This window comes from Lycium ferocissimum, chromosome 5 (assembly GCF_029784015.1).
Source record: "Lycium ferocissimum isolate CSIRO_LF1 chromosome 5, AGI_CSIRO_Lferr_CH_V1, whole genome shotgun sequence".
In the NCBI taxonomy this organism is placed as follows: Eukaryota; Viridiplantae; Streptophyta; class Magnoliopsida; order Solanales; family Solanaceae; genus Lycium; species Lycium ferocissimum.
The window spans coordinates 12,898,810-12,922,845 of record NC_081346.1 but is presented as its reverse complement, the minus strand read 5'-3'; the positions used below and the strand labels follow the sequence as shown (position 1 = coordinate 12,922,845).

Below are 24,036 nucleotides of genomic sequence, written 5' to 3'. Positions count from 1 at the left end.
CAGAATTGTCCCACTGGACGTGCCAATTTGTTTGCAACAAATTTTAATATGCGGAAATAAATTACAACCACAAACAAAATATGAAGAAACAGAGATTTTATTTATGAATATTGCGGGTACAAGATCATTTACTCCTCGATTCTTCTCTCCTAATATTTCTCCGTAATTTGAGGGTCATTTAGTAGCTTGTTTCTCGAACGTAGGATGATTTGGATTTGGATATGTGGACTTTCTTGGGATGTAGTATTTGATATCCATGAAAGGATATTGTGGATCTTCTGAAGTATTTAGTTGTCAAGAAGTATCCCACACATATCGACTTTGAATACCTATGAGTTTATGGGATATCCAGATCTTCTTCAAGTGAATATGTGTCCTTTATATAGGCTTAATCTAGGATTTAAGATAGAGTAGTCTCCAAAAAATCCTAACACATATTGAGCTCAACTTGTAGATTTCCACAAAATTTTGGTGTCTACGTCCGTCTCTCAACCAAATACTTAAAATGGAACAAGAGGGTACAGCATCACAACCTTAAAGCTACTTCCTCCCTTATCTTTTTTTCTTTCTATATTTTTCCTAAAGAAACGCCGAATTTAAAAGATTGGAAATTATAAGTTCCAAAAGTTGGAACTATCTCCAATTGTCGCAACGTAAGTTTAATAGCGACAAGTGTAAATAGGTGCCCTCTACTTTTGCCAAGTAACCCGTGTCGGTTTAATCCGCTTGCTACTCACGCAAATCAAGGGGCATAAAATATCCGTTTCAACTCACAGCATTATTATTGTATTGGAAATTGGAATTTCGTGATAAATCATTTTTAAAATCAAAAGCTGATAACTCTACCACCTGGACTCCCAGTTTCCAGTCCAATATTCAAGGAATTTCGTGTTTTCCAGTTTATGATCAAATCAAAATTATTGAAAAAGGGCGTTCAAAGGCTTCGTCTTATAATTCATTTGAAAATAAGCAAAAAGCTAGTGTGAACAATGGCTTTATGATTACAAATTTATAAGCTGAAGAAGCAAACTTTTAGTTAATATTTCGTAATTTAAATAATTTCAGTACCACTAAGATGTGATTAACTAACCATGAGTTATGTTGACATCCTAACACAATTTTCACATAGTGGCAGATTTAACATTTGAAATTATGAATTCTTATCACAACCTCAAATCAATATATAATATCTTCAGTCAAATATTTTATAAATCACTTAATATATATAAGATCGACTTCATTTGATTTAAACTTAATAAATTGATACGAAATTAATCTAATTTTAATTTAAATAAAAAATTTAATCAAATGGGACAAAATAGTTCTTCGAGACGATCATTCATAGATTTGAACTTCCCTCTTTGAAGGCGAATCGACCACGAATTCGAAAGGAGTAAACTCGTAATCTATACCTCTAAGCGGAATAGAGACGATCATTCATAGATTTGAACTTCCCTCTTTGAAGGCGAATCGATCACGAATTCGAAAGGAGTAAACTCGTAATCTATACCTCTAAGCGGAATAGGGAAGAGGTGAAGCTCTTAATTCTAAGCTTGTCAAAAAAACGCGATTGATCGTTCGACTCAAAAGTGATATAATAAATATTTATTCAAGTTCAGCCCTAGATTCAAAGGAAGAAGTAAACTCATGATTGGTACCTCTTTCCAAAGCGGAGCAGCTTACTCTTGCGCGTGTAGGAGGAAGAGGAAAACTTCTTGACTTTAAGCTAGTCGGCAAAGCGGGATCAATCATGCAACTAAAATGTACTCCCTCTCGTTCAAAAGTGTCCACTTAGCCATCTGCATACTCCTTAATAAAATAGTAACTTCGAAAAAAATAGGTAATTTGACACCCCTAATTAAATAGGTGTTATAATTTGATCACTTAATAAGGATAAATCTAAAAAAGTAAAAATAATTATTTCGTGATTTAATAAATGGACTCTCTCTTCGCATCAAAATAAAAAAAGTTAAGTGGACACTTTTTTTGAATCAGAGGGAGTAATACTTAGGAAACACAACACAAGCACCCCTAGAACCTAAACTAATTACCCGTTTATGCCCCCACTTAAACTAATTACTGCCAATACCTTTTTTGCATTAAATATTACCCGATCACCCCTTGCACGGACTGAGCCGTGAATTGCGGCGTGAAACAGGTCCTTGACTCCTTTCTCACCTCTGTTTTCTTTTTTATTTTTTGTTTCTTTTTGTCCTTTTTTGGTTACTTTCTCTTTTTTTTTTTTGCCCCCCCTTTTTTTTAAAAAAAGATAAAAATATCAATTAATTATTTTTAGACTAATAAATGTAAAAAATTAAATAATTTAACTACAACAAGAAGTAATTAAGAAAAATAATAAATTCAATAGCTTATTTATTAAATCTAAGTTAACAAACATATTTTCTTTTTTCTTTTTTCTTTTTTTGACATATGCAAAGAAAATTTATATCTAAAATATGGGTCTATTTTTTTTATAATCTTTTCGCAAGTAAAATTTGTTAAAAATAATTTAAAAATTAAAATATCAAAATGAACCAGTCCTCTAAGATATCCTGTCAGTATATGATAGATACCAAGTTGGTATCAAAAAGGGCTGATCCCTTTTTTGAAGGAATGAACAAGTCCTCTATGGTATATCAGGTTGGTATCATAGAGGCAGAACTCTGAACAAGTCCTCTATGATACTTTATCAGTATATGATATATACCATGTGAGTATTATAGAGGACTGAGAAGTGTTTTTGTTTTTATTTTTATTTTCTTATTTTGGAGGAATGAATCGGTGTTTATGATACCCGTCGATATCATATATACCATATGGTTATCATAGATGACTAAGTTTTTTTTTTTTTTTTTTTTTTTTTTAAAGGAATAAATCGGTCCTCTATGATGTCTTGCGAGTATATGATATATCTTGTGGGTCAGTCATCCATGATACCTTGTCAGTATATGATTATATACCATGTGGGTATTATAGATGATTGGGTTGTGTTTTTCTTGAAAGATTGAACAAGTCCTTTATGATACCTTGTCAGTAATAATATATGATATATACCATGTGGGTATCATAGAGGATAGATGAGTGTTTTTTTTTTTTTTTTTTTTTTTTTGAAGAAATGAACTAGTCCTCTATGACGCCCTATTAGTATATCATAGTGGACTGAGTAACATTGTGATGAATCAGTCATCCATAATACTCTGTCAGTATATGAGATATACCAGGTTGGTATCATAGAGGATTGAGAAATATTTTTTATATTTGATAAGGAATAAATTAGTCTTTATGATACACTGTAAGCATATGACATATACCATACGGGTATCATAGAGGATTGAGTTGTGTTTTTCTTGAAGGAATGAATGTATTACAGCGATACCTTATCAATATAAGATATATACTATGTGGGTATCATAGAGAATTGAGCTGTGTTTTTCTTGAACGAGTGAATCAATCTCTATGATACCCTATAAGTATATCATATATACCATATGAGTATCATAGATGATGAATTTTTTTATTTATTTTTTAATAGTGAGTCGGTCCTCTATGATATCTTGTCAGTATATGATATATCATGTAAGTCATTCATCCATAATATGGCTATCATAGTATATTGCAACAGTGTACTTCAACTGCTACTGATTTGATATACTATATGCTAGAATAAATTATTTTTTCAGATATGAAAAAAAATATATCAGTTATCCTTTTTATTGAAAAAATAAAAATAAAGGAGCCAAAAGGTGTGTGAAGTGAATGAAATTAGATTATGGAGATAAAAAAGAAAAGAAATAAATGAAATTAAAAAGGAACAAAATAAAGAAATTAAAAAAATAGAAAAAAAAGAAAGAAAAGAAAGAAGCTAGAATTAAATATTGAATCAAATTATGGGGAAAAAGAAAATAAAATATAGTTTGATTTGGGAAAAAAATAAATGAATAAAAAAGGCGGAAAAAGAAAAGAAGATAAGAAGTAGAGAAATAAAAAAGAAAAAAGAAACAATTACCTACCAAAGCTACTGTGAATATTAACGGTAAATAGTTTTGAGGGTAAGAAAGTAAAGAGGGCATGGAAGAATAATTATTTTGCGTGTAGTGAATATTGACATTCTTTCCCCTAATACTTGTGATAGTAAATTTTACTCGGAGCCGATATTTAGGGCTCGTTTGGTTAGAAAACAAGTTATTCAGGGATAACTAATCTCGGGATTAGTTATCTCAGGACTGTTATTCCACCCTCAATGTGGAATAAAAAAACCCTATAATCCCGAGTTTTTATTTCAAGCAAACGTGGGATAAGGAAGCACTAAATTTTTATCGCAGGACTATTTTTGCTTATCATCGTACCAAACGAGCCCTTAAATTAGAATACTTAAGCATAATTAATTGGAGTAATAAATTAGTTAAAAATCCCCATCCACCGTATATCTCGGTCTCCAGTCACCAGCCAGTTAAATATTAAACCCTTCCGCTTAACATCTACTCCACTATATTCTTCTACAAAACCTTGCCACCACTCAGTCCGATCCAACTGCGCTCCTCTCACTCATTTCACGCACACACACACAAAAATCATGGGTACATCGTTTCTCTTTCCCTTTTATTTTTCCTGCTTTTAACATGATTTTCTCTTTTCAGATCATCAAATTCGATTAATTTTTTCCTTTTCTTTTATTGTGTCAACTCTCACAGCCAAGATTAAGATTGGAATTAACGGTAAGCATCTGTTCTCTTCAAGTGATTTTATCTAATTAATTCTAATTTACCTTTGTTTGGTATATTCTATGGTTTTGAAATTAATCTTGTTTGCATGAAGGATTTGGAAGAATTGGTCGATTAGTGGCCAGAGTTGCTCTCCAAAGAGATGATGTTGAGCTTGTTGCTGTTAACGACCCCTTCATCTCTGTTGAATACATGGTACATACCAAAAAAAAAAAAAAATTGAATAAATTTTATTGTTAATGTTATGAAAGTTTACTGTATGTTGTGTTGCAGACATATATGTTCAAGTATGATAGTGTACATGGTCAGTGGAAGCACCATGAGCTGAAGGTTAAGGATGAGAAGACTCTCCTCTTTGGTGACAAGGCTGTTACTGTTTTTGGCTTTAGGTAATAATTTATTTATCTCTTGAACACATACAAATTGGTTTATAATTTTATTGGGTCGATTTGAATTCCTGATTGAACTTTGTTGGTATATGTGAAGGAACCCAGAGGAGATTCCATGGGGACAGACTGGAGCTGATTATATCGTGGAGTCGACCGGTGTTTTCACCGATAAGGACAAAGCTGCTGCTCACTTGAAGGTTTGTGATCATAAATAAATTGATATGTTCCACAATTTGTGCATTGTGTGTGTATGATCATCAAGTTTCGCTTTAATGTACATGTGCACATGATTACTCTGTATTAGTGATGTTAATTGATGCTTGATGAGTATCTTTATTTGTGATGGTATACTGAAAACAGCATTACAAAATTTGTACTAGTGATGTTAATTGATGCTTGATGTTCGTATTATATTTGATGATCGGAGGATTTGTACCTGGGTTTCGGGTGAACGCACTAGTAACTATGTTTTAGTGGATATAATAACTATTTCCTTGCCAAGATCATTGATTTTTTGTAGAAAGTTTTATCTCAAGTCTTGATGCAACTAAGTCATGCATATCTCATTGTTGAGTTAAATTAAGAACTATGAATCAAGCTTGGTGTAGTGGTATTGGTATAGTGGTATCTACTCACCTCGGGTTCTTTATGCTTGTTCCTGTTAATGCTATGATAGTTGGATTAATTGATTATTTTTCTTTTCGACCTTAGTTTGAGTTATTATCAGTGATACTAGGAAGCTAATATCTTGCTCAACTTTTGTGAATCATCAGGGTGGTGCCAAGAAAGTTATCATTTCTGCCCCTAGCAAGGATGCTCCTATGTTTGTTGTCGGTGTCAATGAGAAGGAATACAAGCCAGAACTCAACATTGTTTCAAACGCTAGCTGCACCACAAATTGCCTTGCTCCCTTGGCCAAGGTTCTCCTTTTCTGCCCGCCCCGTTCCTTCAAAATAACTATTGTGTCTAGGGGTGGCAAACGGGTGGGTTGAGTCGGATATGGGTCGGGTCGAAAATGGGTTGACAAAAAACGGATCAAATTGCCCATATTTAACACGGTTAAAAAATGGGTTACCCGTCGGATAATATGGATATCCATAATATCCATATTATCCAAAGCTATATGTTGGCTTCATGTAGCCAATATGGAGAAGATTAATTTACCATTTTGTCCACAAATCCAGATCTGGACATAGATGCACCTCAACATTTGTGGGAAGAATAGAACTTCGAACCTTTTGAATGACACGACCTCAAAGAAAATCTTTTTTGGAAAATATCCACCCAACCCCACCCCCCACCACCCACTCCCCAACCAAATCCCAGCCCCACCTAACGATCACCCTCGAACGCACTTCATCTTCACCTACCCACCCCAACTCCATCCTATCCCACACACCGTGTGTATGATCACCCACCCCCTCCCAAAGCGTCTATTTCATATATAACTACTTTGTACTTTGAAGACAACCCCAAAAAGTGACTATGTTTGTAAACTAGCCATTTTTTAAAAGTGACAAAACATGGCTATTTTTGTAAATTGACCATTTTTATGAAGTGACATAAAAATGGTTATTTTTGCAAAAATTTATTTCATGGAAAATGACCGAAAATGCAAATTTGCAAAAATAAGCAACTTTTTTGTCATTTTTCAAAAAATGGCCACTTTACAAAAGTAGCCATTTTTGTGTCACTTTAAAAAAATGGCTACTTTACAAAATTGACCACTATCTTGGAAATGGCACATTTCAAAAATGGTTATTTTAATACTTTCACAAAGAAGCTATTTTAAAAAATGGCTACTTTTGCAAAGCAGTTAGTTTTTAAAGTAACTACTTTCACAAAATGACTATTCATGAAAATTGACTACTTTCAAAAAGTGACTATTTTTAAAAAGTATCTACTTTCACAAAATGACTATTTTCTAAAAGTGACTACTTTTACAAAGTGACTATTTTCTTAAGTGAATACTTTTGCAAAACGACTATTTTTGAAAAGTAGCTACTTTTCGCAAGTAATATTCTGAAAAAGCGGCTTGTTTTGTAATGTGATTACTTTTGCAAAGTTGCTATTTTTGAAAGTTACTACTTTCACAAAATGTCTAGTTTTGCAAAGTTGAGAGATAGGGGTGGTGGTAGGGAGGTGAGAGGTAAGGGTTGGGGGTAGGTGGTGATATAGGGGTGGGCTGGGTGGTTATAGGGGTGGGGAGGTAGGTATGGGGGTGGTGGGGGTGGGGGTAGGAGGGGGTGTTTAAGGAATTTGTTTTCTAGAGAAAATATTTTCCAAAACATTTTGACCAACCAAACATGGAAAAATTGGAAACATTTCCTTCATACCAAACACACTCTATATGTTGTGGGTTTTATCCATTTTACCCATTAATTTACCCATATTTTAAGTGGATAATATGGGTTGACTCATATTGGACCCATATTAAATGGATAGGGTATCCAACCCATTTAAAATGGGTTGGATCGAGCGGATAACCATATTTTTAACCCATTTTGCCACCTCTAATTGTGTCATTGCATAATGGGATGCGCGAATGAAACATCATGTCACAATTTCTCGTGTCTATCTGCAGGTTATAAATGACAGATTTGGAATTGTTGAGGGTCTCATGACCACCGTCCACTCCATCACAGGTAAGTGCCTCTCTTGCTTCTACTTTTATTTAAAATAGGAGTATAATTCATATTTAGCTTGCTCACTGGGATTGGCTACCACCATAATATTGTAGCCACTCAGAAGACTGTTGATGGGCCATCATCCAAGGATTGGAGAGGTGGAAGAGCTGCTTCATTCAACATTATTCCCAGCAGCACCGGAGCTGCTAAGGCTGTCGGGAAAGTGCTACCAGCGTTGAATGGAAAGTTAACCGGAATGGCTTTCCGAGTCCCAACTGTTGATGTGTCCGTGGTTGACCTCACAGTGAGGTTGGAGAAAGAAGCAACCTATGATGAAATCAAGGCCGCGATTAAGTAAGCTTTGTCCTTTATATAATTTCCACAAGTGTATTAGTATGCGTAAGTCATTTTCCTTTTTCCCTAAAGAATCTATTATCATATCAATAGTGTCTTGGAATAATGTTTTGTGTTCTTCCACATTTGTTTTCTTGAGCTGCGTCTTTGCATGACTGCTAACTTGCATTGTTAAATCTTCTAAAGGGAGGAGTCTGAAGGAAAATTGAAGGGAATTCTAGGTTACACTGAAGATGATGTGGTATCCACGGACTTTGTGGGAGACAATAGGTGAGTTTGGGATTTTGAAGTGTTTTATGATTTAATTTCTGTCTATTTCGCGTTTCATTTGCTACACTAAAGTTCTTGCCCGAACTTTGTCTGTGCTGATCCACTTTTATGTTGCTTTACTAATCAGACTGTATCTCTGAAATAATTTGCAGATCAAGCATATTTGATGGCAAGGCTGGAATTGCTTTGAGCAAGAATTTTGTCAAGCTTGTTTCGTGGTACGACAACGAGTGGGGTTACAGGTAAGAAAATGAAATATCTAGTGTACATTTCTTTCATCATCAGTTCAATTCACTGCATAGGAGAGTATTATATGGTTTGTGGTTTCCTGCTAATAGTAATGCTTGATGGAATTGCAGCACACGAGTGGTGGACTTGATTAAGCACATGGCATCAGTTCAGTGAAAGTGGCAGTTCGCTCATTGGTGGCAAAGCATGGTGGCGCTGCTGGTGACGATCCTGTTCTGTGTTGTTAGATAATACAGTTTAGAATAAAGTGTTCTCTCGGACCTCAAATTAGCGGATGTTTGATGTGATTTAGGGGCTGTACTCTTGTTTAGGTGTTTAATTTCGAGTCCTCTTCATTCCGAGAATGTGTCTCAGTGACTGTGGTATATGTTTCTCTTGTTTTGTTCTGTTATGAATGTATAATAATGTTGGACCTTGTTTAGTGGTTTTGCTTCCCCGTGTCTGTACTATCCATTGGTGCTTAGCTAAAAGGTCCCAAGTATAAAAGGCACGTCAGATGCCCTTACCAAAGCTGCTATAGGGTCAATAGATGAGTTCTTCCTCAGCATGGGGTTCTCTGTTCTTTTGGAATATGTTCCTTGATTACATCCCCATGCAGGCTCCGGTGTCCCTTTCTTCCTTAAGTATAGTGGAGTCTCTCATGTTGTGTTTTCAGTTTCTCTTGTTAAATAAATGAAGGCCGAGTAGGCAGGATTGTAGGTCAGTCATGTGAATTTGGTTTGGCTGTTCTTTGGGATCACGAGAATGTCAATAAGTTGGATGACTTTTGGTTGAGATCCTTGGTGCTTTCAAATCAATAACCAGTAGAAGAGTAGTTGTGTGGAAGGTGCATTGTGATATCGATGTGGTGTTCATTTGGATAGCTGGGGGGAGCATTTCTACCAAAAACAGCTGAATAATCTTTCTCGTAATGCTATTATCACGCATTTTGTCGCGGCAGTTGGTGGTTAAGTGTTAATTACTTTGTTGAATCGAACATGACTCTTTTAGCTACCAGTCCACTTTAACCAATGTTTGGGAGCCTTCGGTTGAAGTGGTTCCTTACTGTCTTATTGGTTTTCTCTTTACAGAGGAAGTTGGTTTTCTTGTTCTCTTTTTCTAAACAAGCAAATCGTAATCACGTGTTCTGCGTAGCTTTGAGGGACAAGGACGAAGCCTGGCCGTTATTTAGGCTTCGTTGCGTAACAATCACTCTAGTCTACTGATTATCTAAGGTTCCAAAACTGTAGGTTGAAATTGTATTTGTACATGAATGTCTCTTGAAAAAATAAGTTGACGTTCTGGGAATAAAAAGTCACTGTTAATGATGTTCAAACATTAACAGTTAATCTGTAAATAATGATTTGCAAATACTGGTTGCTCTTCTCGCTCTCTATTTAGCTACAGCGGCTCTATAGATGTTGAGGTACTTCATAGATGTTCTCCCATCTTGTTACGTTTTGTTGCTTTTTGTTTAGCACACAAGCTATGGGCTAGACCCTTCATTACGGGAGTCCATACCCATATCTCGATATAGTCATAAAAATATTTTATCGGGCCTTTACCAAATATATTTTGTGTTTAAACACACATTAATATACCAAAACGGGTATATAAGAACATCGAAATCCTCGATATCCATATACCCCAAATTTTTTTTCGGCGAGATTCGATATGAAAAACAAAAAAAATAATAATTATTGAATATAAGTAGGTATAGACGCCACGTCGGTATCCCCGAGGCGTGTCCATTAAAATTGTATATGGATCGGCCCACGTTATACAAGTTACATCAAAACCTTGCCCGAAAAAATAATCGGATCTAAGCTATACAATTATAACTTGTATAGGCGACATCTCCCGATCCAAATGAACTCACTCATTCTACCCTAATATTATACAATTAATGCATGTTTGTTTTTTAATATTGTCGTCAGATGGGTGACCAACATGGGAGAACGATCTGATGGTTACATAATATTTTCGATTTCGCCGAGTTTTTTTAGCCTCTAGCTTGAATGTCCATATTGTATACCATGCTCCCGCCGAAGATATTTTTTTCATCGAAGGGCCCCGCATCAAGAGGGTGGTGATCCATTCGTTTTACGATTTTAAATCATTCATTAACAAGTAATATTAGTTATGTAATCTTTTTTATCGAAAATTATTTAAGGATTTTGATCCATCTATTTTACGCGTTTTAAATCAATCATTAACAAGTAATATTAGTTATGTAATCTTTTATCGAAAATTATATTAAGGATTGAAGTGATCCATTTGTTTTACGCGTTTTAAATCAATCATTAACAAGTAATATTAGTTATGTAATCTTTTATCAAAAATTATTTTAAGGATTGTGGTGATCCATCTGTTTTACGCATTTTAAATCAATCATTAACAAGTAGTATTAGTTATGTAATCTTTTATCGAAAATTATATTAAGAGTTTTCAATCCTAAACTACGGGTTATCAATCCTAAACTAAGGGTTATCAATCCTAAACTAACGGTTTTCAATCATTAACAAGTAATATTAGTTATGTAATCTTTTATCGAAAATTATATTAAGGATTATGGTGATCCATCTGTTTTACGCATTTTAAATCAATCATTAACAAATATTATTAGTTATGTAATCTTTTATCGAAAATTACATCAAGGGTTTTCAATCCTAAACTAAGGGTTTTCAATCCTAAAATAAGGGTTTTCAATCCTAAACTACGGGTTATCAATCCTAAACTACGGGTAATCAATCCTAAACTAAGGGTTTTCAATCCTAAACTACGGATGTTCAAATTCTAATTAGCAAATAAATAAATTAACAATTAAAATATAAAGATTAATAATTAATAAGTCAAATAATTAACAATTACCTAGCAAACAATTAACATATAATTAATAAATAAACAATTAACTAACTAATCAAACAATTAACAAATTATTAACATATAATTAATAAATAAACAATTAACTAACTAATCAAACAATTAACAAATTATTAACAAATAAACAATTGGCTTAACAAAAACTAAATAAATAATTAGAGTTAATTGAAATAGCTAATCTAACAATTAACAAATACTTAATAATCTTTTTAACAAGTATAAATAAACAATTAATAAATAATTAATAAGAAATAAACAAATAAAAAAATAAAAAAAATAAAAAGAAAAAGCCACGTTATAACAAAGGAAATAAAAGCAAAAAAAAAATCAAAAATTTTTTTTTTTATTTTATTTTTATGAAATCCCAATTACACAATAATCATGATATTAATAATATATTTAACAAATGTAATAGAAAATTCGTATAAAATACCTAGATTGAAGTTTTTTTTTTTGAGTTTTTGAAATGAGTTCATCTATCCGAAATCCAACCAAACTACACTTTAATATAGAATATTGATTTTCGGGTTGAAAAACACGAAATTTTCATACTTGGGGACCTGAGAATCGCCTTTAATGGCGTTTTTATTTTTTTTTTTTTAAATGGGGGGATCGTGGTGGGGGGAGGAGAAGGGGCGTTTATGCACGGAAAGGACCAAAGTTTTAAGGGTATACGGTTTGGTCCACGATATACCCGTTTTGGTCGTTAATTTTTTTTTTTTTTTTTTTTTGTAAACAAAAGTCGTGGACTTTTTTACCCTTAGCACACAAGCTCTGGGCTGGACCGTTCATTATGTATGATCATATAGCTGATTCTCCAAAACTATTCTGACGGCAATGTTAAGTTAAATAGTTGTAATAAAAGAAGTTCCAAAATAATTTTCAGAAGAATCCATTTGAATTTCGAATTTGAACGAGGAGTACATTATATTTCTATAGGACCAGAAACAGTAGAAAAAGACAAGAAATCTCTTAAATAAATTTTCATACGTAGCATGATCCATTTCAATTTCGAATTTGAAAAATGAGAACATTTAAGTTTCCTGTTGGACCAGAACTCTTCTGTAACTGTTAAGGAAACATCTCCCCCCACGCCCCACGCACCGCGCTCACACGCCCCCGCGTCACCCACCCCAAAAATCTAGTTTAAAGTAGTAGCTTACACATGTAATTATATTATATGGAATAATAAATTCTCAGTACTGACATTTCTTGGTCTAACCTATTTATTAGTTGGTCAAATATCACAATAGGATATAACAATTAAAGGTGTAAAAACGCAGGATAACAATATAATTGCAATTCAATTAATTACTAGATTCTCAAATATCACTCCTTTCCGTGTTTTCCGTCTGTTTATTGTAAATTATTGGCCACATTATTGTGAATTAATAAATTAATAATGACAGAATATCTTATTTAATGTGGACTAATAAGTCATTCTAACTATTTCCATTTCAAATTTTCTTCTATTTCGATACCTCCGCCAAATCTTCTTCTTCATTCTTCCCAATCACATTACTCTCTCTCTCTCTGAGCTGTTTCATCAATACAACAGCATTTAACTCCATTCTCCAGAAAACCCCTACAGCTCACTCCCAAATTCAAACCCTAACTATTAAACAATTGATATTTTCTACCAAAATCGTTTTTGAATGGTTCTTCCTTACTGATGGCGTCATCAGCGTTCAAATCGACGACTCGGAGAACCACATTAGGTGGAAGTGACGACTCCTCCGGCAACAACTCCAGTAACAACAAAGCTCATCGCCGTTCCAGGAGTCTCAGCCGAGTTGCCCACGGTCCACGGCGCTATGAGGAGCCGGAGTCTACACCGGCTAACTTAGGTTACAATGCAGGTCCACGTGGCAAATTCGTAAATACGACTAGAGGATCAGGTGTTCCTGAAATCAGCCTTGATGATCTCGCTATTGAATTCTTCTCTCAGGAAGAAGAGAGGGAAAATAGTGACCGTGGTAGTTTAGGAAGGCGTGCGTCGATTGGGCATTGGGCGAGTGAAACGGCGTCGTCGAGGAGGCGTGGTAGGTCAGTATCGAGGCAGGGTTCGAAAGGCGTCACTGCTGGTGATAGGAAGAGCGTTGCTGCTGATCGTTCTCGGAGTAAGGTAGCCACGTCAGATGCTAGTTCGAGAAGGAGGAGGTCGGTTTCTGCTGTTCGATATCAGATTAGTGATTCCGAGGTGACTTTTCTTTACCTTGTCGTTCGTTTTTTGTTTATTTCAAAACTTTGATTAGGGAGTAGAACTGGAGTATACCTCTATAACCTGTTTGGAGTTGAATGGTTCAAGCTATTTCCGAGAGCTGAGACTTGCAGCTTATGGATTTTATGTAGGTTTATGTTATTGTAAATTGACTACTGAACTTCACTTAATTAAATTTTTCGGGAATGAAAATTTCAATGTATTTCTCCAAAGAGACTGCTAAACTAGCAGCTTCCTCCCTACCTTCACAAGGTAGGGCTAAGGTCTGCGTATACTCTACCCTCCCCATACCTCAATTGGTGGGGTTATACTGGGTATGTTGTTGTTGTAAACTGCTAAACTAGGAGCATTTTAACTTTGGAATCTATTTATATTCTCTTCCTCCTTTTATTAGTTTTTCTTTTACTGTTCAGAAGAACGAAAATGTCATATACAAATCTATAAACACATAAATATATGAAACCAAATTGGCAATGACATCAGAAAGTGTACATCTCTTGTTTATTAAGTCCTTATTCACCAAAACTGCTTTTGTTGGGTACATTCTATTGGTTAGACTATAATTTATCAACGATAAAGACAGCGTCATGTACATCTAATGATAAAGAGAAACAGTGCATGAAATTCTATAACAAGAAACTAACAAATGGAATTTTTAGTGCTTGTAAAAATAACGAAAAATTAAATTAAGGAGGCATGCCGTCATTTATTAGGTCTATATTTGTACATTATACCCTATTTTATGGGGAAATTTCTTCAAAGGTAACGGTTACCCCCTTTAATTTATTTATTAGTTGTTATCCTAAATCTCAGATGTGTATGCAACTTAGGATGTTTGCCATTGTGTGAGGGTAATACCATTAACTAAATAAAAAGTTGTGTGGTAATGTTTTCTTCCAAAAACTTTGAACTTTTCATAACTTCAGTTAAGAAGTTGGGATTCCAAGTGCTTTGGAAGGTAGAAATAGCTGAAAACAAAAAAATAAATGCTTGATTTCTAGCAATACATTATCTTTGCCGTGCATATCTCAAATGGTATTCTGTCACCTTCGGAAGTGTTTTTCTTGTTACTGGGTTCCAATAGAGACATAAAAAGTAGGAGATTACTTTTAATTTGTTAAGTTTTGGTGAATTGAGTTATCCGTTACATGTTTCGGTGGGAGGTAGCCAGTGGACTAATCGACATGTGAGCAAGCTATCACCGTCCAAAAAAAGTGTTTTTCCTCTTACTCTGTTTATAGTGCTGTTTCTTCTGATGTAAGTTCTGTCTGGTGAATTATCAGTGACTCAGCGTTACGGTTTGTTGTGAAAAGAATAAGAGGGAGTTAACAGTGGTTTTAAGTGTTGAAATTGGATTGCAATTGTATACACTATTCGGAGAGTGGTATTATTGTCCTATTGGATTGGATGAGTATAAAGTGAAACTATATGTGGTGTGTAACATCTCCTAGTTTCTCGTGTTATTCTGCAGACTTAATGAATATTTTAGGCTATAAAAGTCGTACTAATTCATGATGTCCTCCATCTTTAATAATTTCAGTTCTTACTATTCAAGGTTCTGATTAATTTAAAGGAGGAGCTGACTCTGACACAATTAGTTCTGTGATAAATCTCACCTCGACTTAAATGTCCCAGTTCTTTCTTTTACTAAGAAAAGATCTCTATCTCCAAACAGTGATGGGGAGAAAAGGTCTCTATCTCCAAACAGTGATGGGGCATACCATAATAGGTTATAAAAATTTCAATACTGATTGAAAAGACACTAGAGTGAAATGCAACTCCTGGCACATCCACATGTTATATGGGTGTATTTCCAGAAAGCTTTGGGTTGTTTGAAGTATTCATTATTAATGAGTTCTTAAGATCACTGTTTAAAAATAAGAAATAAGATAAAGACAAAGGTATCAGCAAATAAAATGTGCAGTGAGGGCACTTTTTGATCAAGAATTTTCTTTATTTTATGACAGAGTGATGCAGATCATTATCGAAATTCCAGCAGCCAAATGGACATCAAGAAGAACCAGAGCAACAGAATTAGTGACTTTCCTTCATCACTGAAGCCAACAGCTGTAAATAATCCACAATTAAAGAGGTCTTTTAGCCAAAAAGACATGTCACTGTCACATGATGGCTACTCTGTAAGCCACAACAATTTATGGTTGCTTCCTTTAAGTTGTAGGGAACTTATTGGGTTAATGTATCATTTCTCACAAACATCATAGTTGCTTTTGCCCATTGTTCTCATAATGTTCTGCTTTTTTTGTATATCATTACATGTCTTCTTGCAATGTTACTAATTTATGCACCTCTTTCAATCATATTAGAGTCACTCTTCTGCCTTGACTGATGATGACACAAAGGATGCTCTTACCGGTAAAAATAGCATCGAGAAAACCATTCGAGCAGTTTATGCGCAGAAAAAGGTTTACTTGTTTTTCTGTTGAAGTAGTACACTCTGACTTTTTCTTATGCCTTATCGATTTGACTCTTTACACATTATATTATTGGTCTTCAGGGTGAGCACCCAACTGGGGATGTTGTGAATGGTGAACTGTACGAAGCAATGAGAAAAGAACTCAGGCATGCTGTTGAAGAAATCAAAACTGAACTTGAACAAGTGTGTGGTTTATGTGTTCCATGAAATAAGAAAAACTTACTTCCGCACAGTTTATGAGCTAGCTTACTATTTTATGTTGACTCATGCAGACCATGGGGAAGAAAACTAGTGGCTCCAAGTCAGGTCATGTGGCCAGAAAGAATTATGTAACGAAATTGGAGCAGGTAAGTTTTGTCCATGCTTTCATTTTCCCGTTTTGTTGCACATAGGGTCGAAGTCTTCTTTGGCAATCACTATTTATGCGGTCTTTCTCTCAGTCTAATACTTTTGCCTTCTTTTGCACCGTGGTTCTGATTCTTCTTTGGCAATCACTATGTTATGTGATTTAATTCTCGGAAATTGAATGCCTTAACTCTCTTTAATATTAAAGTTAGAAGCGTAAGCAAGATCTTCTTGATGAAATTCTGCAGGAAGACCAGAGAGGTAGGGATCGACGGATTGTCAAAGATCTTCCTGATACAAAAAATTCTGCTGCTGGGCAGAAACAACCACGTAGAAAGGTCCCTCCCTTTTTTAGTTGAGCGATCAATTTATGACTTTCTTGATTGGCTTTTATTCGCCTCTGTTATAGATCCGTTATAACTAGCTTTTTACAAATTTCCAGAGAAGCAATGATAGAAGCAGGACATCAACACAATTGAATGAGGAGGCAGAGAAGTTTTTTGAGGATTTCATTGCAAATATAGAAGATACAGATTTTTCTTCATTTGATGGAGAAAGAAGTGATGCTAGTTCCACATTAGGAGGAATAGCTAAGCCAAGGGATAGTACAACTTATGGGGAAGCTGTTAATCAGAGTCCAGCAGGATCTAATTGTCATCCTGTGGGAACGGATGGGGTTATCTTACCCTGGTTACAGTGGGAGACAAGCAATGATGGTTCTTTCACTCCCACAAAAGAAATGCAAACTCCTGTTAGTAGGAAAACGTCAATATGTGATGCAAGACAGGTAAAGTGATACTTTGTTTTCCTCTAATAGAATTAAATTTTGCATGCTTGTGTTGTGACATCTAAAAATTAGGTGCTGCTTGTGGTATGGGATACTAGCAAGTGCGCTCTTGATTGGATAACATCGTCTCTGATACTTATTAGGTTTATGAACTAGGTTTAGCTATATTTGCCAGATGATTGGAATCTTTTAGGAATTAATTTCTTTGGTTGGCTTTAAGTGGTCAAACTAGGAGGATGTTGGCTCACTCTGGTCCGTTGAGGAAGTACCTCTCATTTTGCCTATAACGGCTAGACATTAAACGAATTCCTTTATTTAACACAAATTGCTTGAAGTTGCTTTTCCCGCTGTGCCATTAGTTTTGCGTTTACATGTGCACTTTGGTAGTGTGGTAGCCATATAAGTTGTACTTCTCTAGTATTAGAAATCTCATTCTTTTCCCTTATTTATGATATCTAGTGTAACTTGGCCCCAACTTTCCTTTTTGTAGGACATCACCTCCCCTCAGAATGATAGTAGTTATTCCATCAGCAGCCATGGGAGTTGGAGCCCAGCAATTCTGCAGAGTCAACAGAAGAATAGAACAATCTATACGATTGAAGATGGGGGAAACATATCCGGAGAACTTGAAAGTAGCCAAAGTTCAGGATTTGATATGGCGGAATATAACAAGCTTAAACGAAATGAAGAGCTGTTGTTTGAAAGGTACAGAGAACGAAATAGAATTAGTTCAGGTGGTCTTTTACTTTGTGGTCATTTTCTCTAGTGCTGATACTCATTTGCAACTAGTAAAGTATATAACTTGAGCAATTTAGTCGGAGTACCAAAAATTTACATGTAGTCAGTCTTGGAGTTGGAATACACTCCATCTTGGGTTTTGGTTGGTAACTTAATAATGATTGGACGCGCCAAGTCACCAACCACGAGCATCCTGTCCATTGTCCTTGCAATTCTGGAAGATTATCCTTCCCGATTCATGTTTTTCTGATCAATGCTTGTATATAGAACATACTTATGACGGGCAAATTACCCCCCAAAAAAATCTTCCATATACAAGTGAGACCTCTTTGTAAGTTGTGTATTCTAAGAGTAGTTATTCAGAAGAATCCAATGGTTCTTGAAAACAACTTAATATTAAACTTCATATCAATGTGAATTAAACCTTCAAAGTCTTGCCCAATTAGTTAAACCTTCAATGTCATCCGGATACGAAATCAATGGGCATTGATCTTCACTGATGCAAAGTCGCTCAACAGAACTGAGAAAATAATCAAAATGTAATGTGTAATAACCAAGAATACAAGTTGCCGCAAAGTCGCTGAAATAGTTGATCTTAAATAATCATATATGTATCCACAAATGGAAGCTGTTTTACGTAACAGCCAAATATCAATCAAATTTCCACCAAGAACGATGGTCTGATATGGAGTATTAAACTAACTATTAATACAGCAATAAAACTATATAGCCTAGACATTTAAAATATCGTCTGCCAAATACTTAATTTGTGACGAGAACCCTTCAATCAAGAATAGAACTTGTAACCCTTGGCTTGCAGTATGATTTGCCTCAAGGCACCAATGGGAGCTAAAATCATAAGAAGAACACCAAGTATGATGCATATCTGCGTAAAAAAATTGAAAACACAATATAGTATTAGCAATACAACCAATAAAGTTTACCAATTTCTCAAAGGAGTTTGCAAATTTATGTAACATACCCAATTTGTGAACCAAGAGAACCCAAATCTTTTAGGTTTGTAGATGGCTAGCCACATGATACAAGGCAGCTGAAACAACCAAGAAAAGGCATGTCAAATATTTGGTTCTGTAGCCCGTCATAAATATTATTTTAGTTATGTGACATTTTTTACATGAGATTATGTAAAAATAACACGAAGATCTTTGGCTTACAAAGTAGGTAGTAGGAGCAAATGCAAATCCTCCGAAGAAGCTAAGTAGGCCACCAAAGAATGGGAATGTTACTGCAAGGAACATTGTAAGGGCTGCACAACACGCAAAATAAGAAAAACATAAGTGATGGGTATATTGAGCAAGTAATCAACATAAAAATAGTGGAATAATGGTGACATACCAACATAACTAGTCCGAACAATTCCTCGTAGCAGTTTAGTTGGACTGAAGTTCCTTTGCTTCACCAAGTAAGATTCAATCATGTCAAACACGCCCATAGCAAACACCTAAAATCATCAAGCAAACAAAGTCTCAGATTTGAGATAAAAAGACTTTTGATAAAGGACGATTCTCCTTTTAGTGACTCTACATAGTGCGAGTGTCCGAATTAATCAGACAAGTGAATTTCAAATGTCGAATGATTAAAAAGTACAAGGGTAATTAATGAAGTTTGACCTGATAGCTTCCAATAACATGAATGACAACAAAGGCGTTAGCCATGATAATAAGCCAAGCAGGTTTCTGTAGGGAGATCAAGATGTTGTCCTGCACGCTATTTCCAAAAACTGCATAACCAACAAAAGCCACAGGAAAGTAACACATAGCCACGACGATGTAAGCAATAATGACTCCTTTCATCATGGGTTTCTTGGACGGTTTCTCAGGAGTTGAAGGCATAGTGGCTTGAATTTCCAAGACCACATTGTGGCCAGCAAATGCAAAAGCAACATCCCCCAAAGCACTCAAGAATCCAAACACTCTTCCTGCACTTGTTGAAGCCCTTGGACTGTAATCAACCTCTGGAGCTATTCCTTTGTGTACTGATGCTCCCCAACCTATGGTTGAATAACTGCACAATGAAAAAAATAATCAATCTCTATCAGTAGACCTGCTAAAGCACCAAACTATAGCGTACTTAATGCCACCCAGAGATGTTTTTAGATCTTGCATTGAGAAATCTCCTTTTTCTATATCTGTATGATAAGATCCATATATAGTTAAGGGTTGCTTAGAATACCATATTGTATGAGGTAATCCATCTTATTTTTAAGGTTAATAACCTCACTCATTATTGACATTTACATGTCATTATCTTGGCAATAATCTGGTTGTGTAAAAATTCTTTTACTACTGGATATTCTGTAGGAACAAATTGTTATTCTTTTCCTCTATTGTCAAGTGAATAAAAATCTTAAAAGAATTATGTTTGTATGTATATTGAAAGTGTAAAGAACTCGTATACTATCATTGGAATCTTACCTATTTTTCAGACTATCAATCTCATCGCATTAGTTAGATGACCTAATAGTATAAAACTCATAGAAATTATAGTGAAACTAAAAACAAAAAAAAGCAGTCAAGTGAAAGAACCTGAGAGACATGACAGCAGCAAGGAAGGAGACTATAGCGATGGAGTTGAAATTGGGACAAAATGAAAGGATGAACTGAACAGCGCTGAACATCATGATGAAATAGGTGGTCTTCAAAGGCCTGCAACCAGGACAAGCAGTCTCATAAATCTTCTGGAGAGATTTGCCACCTGTGACCATGTACACTATGTTCACTCCAACTTCCACCATGAGTTGCTGAGGAACCACAATCCACAGCCCGAGCTTTTCCCCAAAAGCCTCCTGGCCCAACTCGTGGTATCTATCCAATCTTTTACCTGGCACCATCTCATGCATCTCCACCATTTGCCATAAGGTGTATAGTGTTATCACCCATGATAGTACCATTACTGTGGCTCTAGCACCCCTGTTATAAATATTGTAAATAAGAAATTAATACTCCGCTTAGAAAACATATTTATGTAGCAATCAGCAGCGCAGCACTTCATGCTAAAGAAGTACATACACAGTACAAGGAAAGAAAGGTGCATCTTGATTGAAAGTATTTTTGCGTCTACTGTTTATGGTGTAAGATATTTAATTTATAATAAGTTAATTATAACAAATTATATGATAAATACACAAGGCCAGATATAAAGTACACTGTATAGTGTAAAAAATAATGACACATGCACTTGGAAGAATCAAATTAGTAAGTAAACAAGCTACACCAAATTTTTATGTATCTGCTAGATTAATATATTGTTAGTGTTAAAACACTTGAAGATTCAGATCAGTAAATTAAACAAGCTATACTTAATTTATATGAATCTAATGATCTGCTCGATATATATGAACGCTAAGTACCACAGAGAATAAAATTAGTAAACAAGCTGTCAAATATATACAAGTGTCAAAACGATGATATGTTCAATTTTATCTGCCACGCCAAATCAAATAGTACTATACATATATATGTATGTTGTCCGTTTATTACAAACAAACAAACAAAGTAATTAACCCTTGCATGGAAAAGGAACAAAACTGAACGTCATAGTTTGAATCGAAAACAATGAATTAAGTTGAACGCACAATATAATATCTATGCGATCCTGACCTCTAGGCATATAGAGTGAAAAAGTAGTAGAGACACGTAACATACCAGCCCAACTGAGACATGGCATAAGGGAGGCCAAGAACACCAGCACCAACCATAGCCGTGACATTGTGAAAAGCGGAATAATACCACTTTGCATTCCTTGATGATGTGATGGGGAGCCAATCGTTAATACTAGTATTTTTGCTTCCTTCCTGAGACGATGATTCTCTCTTGTTCCCCAGTTCTGACATACTGATTGATCTCAATCTTTTCCTTTTGTTTTCTTCTTCTCAATCTCAATTTTCTGATTACTTCCTTAGCTTGTTAGACGATTGAGCAAAAGATGTTGTTCTCATGAATATATAAGTTTGAAAGTGGGAAGAGCGTGTGACCCCTCTTTTTTTATAATAAGGAAAAAGAATTCGTTTCCTTTTAGAATTCTAACTGGATTATTGCATGACCTTTTTGCGTTTCTGTTTTATTGTTATAAGATAGTATTAAAAGTTGTTCGCATTCTATCCAAACTCTGCCGCTTTCATTGCTTTGGATTAGACATATAAATCTGCTCATACTCGGAGTGGGATACCAAATTAGCGTTTTACTTTCTATAACGCTCGCATATAACAAGATCTCTCTATAAGAAAACAACTTTTTTTTCTAACCCATTTTTTACGTTTATTTTACTTATAACAAGATTTCACCTATAATGTAAAGAAGCACTAACTTTATAACAAAGACGCTTTTTGCAAAATTACCCTCCATATAAATAGCTTCTTTTTTTTTGGTAATATAATAATTACCATCTTTAAAAAAATAGAATATCTATGATTACCAATAATAAGTGTAGAGATTTTGACAAAATATTTGATCATTTCATACACTATTACAACAAAAAAATATTATATGAATATATATATTTTCATCATTAAATGATTTTCCTTCGTTATACAAAGTGTGATTAAGCTTAGAATTTGACAATTAAAAATGAAAATTATATTTTATGTATCCTTTTTGCCTATAATAGCTAAATATTATTTAAATGACAATGTTATAGGTGTATAATGTGTACCATTTTCTATAATAAATTAAAAATTTGGACCTAACGATGTTGTATATAGAGTGTTTGATCAGATATAAATTTAATATTTTTATTGTTTTTTGCCAAAAAAATACGCTTCATGCAAATAATTACGGTTAGAATTAACTAGCTAACACACTTAATGGAAAATCTATATTTAGATAAAAGTAAGATCAGTAATTTCCTATGTATATTATTTATTATAAATTTTGAGACGTATAATATTGGCGGCAAGTAGTAAACAAAAATTAAAAAAAAAATCGGAACCTACCAATACACCCTATATATTCTTCCCAAAATACCTTATCCACAGGGATAAAATCAGCAACACACTTTATAATTTCGGAGACATCATAATCTCAGGTTTGGCTTCGTCACACAAACCTCTTCTGTAGTCTATGATATTACGCTTAACTCCTTTATTATAATTTCCTTGTACAAATTTTAGCCTATTTAGAATTACTTTTAAAGAAATTGTTATATACTAATTTGCGCTCTTTAATATAGTATTGTTTTTGTTTTATGAATTTCGCAAACACTTTTTCTAAAATATCCTTTAAGAGTAAAAATTATATATGACAGGTGAATGAGATAGTAGGCAATAAGAGTTTAATCATGGTCATAACATATTGAATAAGAACTCAAGGTTTTCTTGCTCGAGGGAAATGGCATTGCCGCATTGGAAACCCCACACGAATTTGCACAGAACTAAGTAAATCATCTAACTGTTGCCAAGGAAAATATGGTGGGATGATTAGAACACTCAAACATAGTTAGTTCTAGTTTCTAATAGTTTCATTTGAATTAAAATAGGATGTTAACTTTCTTGAGTACTCCTATAAGATATCTAGAAAATAAAGATGCACCGAAAAGTTAATCACTTACTACGTACAATATATTCAGAGATGGCAGACGGGGTAAAAGGGGAAATCTAAAAACGGATGGGCGAGGAGGGTCAAAACAATAGTTTTCATTGTCATATTATTAATTTCTTCTTCAATATTTTCTTTTGTAGTTTAAACTATCAATTGGACGTTGCATCAGGAATTTGCTGATTACCATTACTTTGTGGCTTTCCGAAATAAGTCTCTATTATCTTTATATATTAAGAAGCAGAGATGGTTTACAAGAATCTTGCAGGTGAATTTAATTTAACCGATCTGCCCTAGGCGGCACCACTATACATAACATAGAAATCACACTTGAAAAGGGTGGAGGTGTTGTAACAAAAGTGATTGCAAAAGAGGAGAAATCGGCCACGTTAAAATTACCTTATAGGGAGGTTCGTTTTGTGTATACAAAAAGCGGCTAGCAGTCAGACAAGTGAAAAATTTTGGGGTGAACCAAAATTTTTTAGTA

At 34.6% G+C, this 24,036-nt stretch overlaps 3 protein-coding genes across 3 annotated transcripts; 2 read left to right on the top strand and 1 right to left on the bottom strand.

Annotated features, from left to right (window-relative positions):
- The first annotated feature begins 4,565 nt into the window (after positions 1-4,565).
- Positions 4,566-9,031, top strand: LOC132056075 (glyceraldehyde-3-phosphate dehydrogenase, cytosolic-like). Its single transcript, XM_059448126.1, has 10 exons — positions 4,566-4,715; positions 4,816-4,916; positions 4,995-5,110; positions 5,208-5,307; positions 5,884-6,030; positions 7,695-7,755; positions 7,851-8,091; positions 8,278-8,361; positions 8,514-8,603; positions 8,721-9,031. Exons 2-10 carry the CDS (start codon positions 4,914-4,916, stop codon positions 8,764-8,766), a joined length of 888 nt encoding a protein of 295 aa, XP_059304109.1. The 5' UTR covers positions 4,566-4,715; positions 4,816-4,913; the 3' UTR covers positions 8,767-9,031.
- Positions 9,032-12,913: 3,882 nt separating this feature from the next.
- On the top strand, positions 12,914-18,185 carry LOC132056073 (uncharacterized). The gene is made up of 8 exons (XM_059448125.1): positions 12,914-13,672; positions 15,661-15,831; positions 16,018-16,116; positions 16,209-16,310; positions 16,400-16,474; positions 16,721-16,810; positions 16,915-17,259; positions 17,750-18,185. Exons 1-8 carry the CDS (start codon positions 13,145-13,147, stop codon positions 18,023-18,025), a joined length of 1,686 nt encoding a protein of 561 aa, XP_059304108.1. The 5' UTR covers positions 12,914-13,144; the 3' UTR covers positions 18,026-18,185.
- A 388-nt stretch (positions 18,186-18,573) lies between these two features.
- Positions 18,574-22,129, bottom strand: LOC132058219 (lysine histidine transporter 2-like). Its single transcript, XM_059450769.1, has 7 exons — positions 21,663-22,129; positions 20,544-20,927; positions 19,629-20,022; positions 19,354-19,459; positions 19,173-19,264; positions 18,980-19,048; positions 18,574-18,883 (listed from the first exon to the last, which is right to left on the bottom strand). The coding sequence occupies exons 1-7, from the start codon at positions 21,848-21,850 to the stop codon at positions 18,785-18,787; spliced, it is 1,332 nt and encodes a 443-aa protein (XP_059306752.1). The 5' UTR covers positions 21,851-22,129; the 3' UTR covers positions 18,574-18,784.
- Between the last annotated feature and the right edge of the window lie 1,907 nt (positions 22,130-24,036).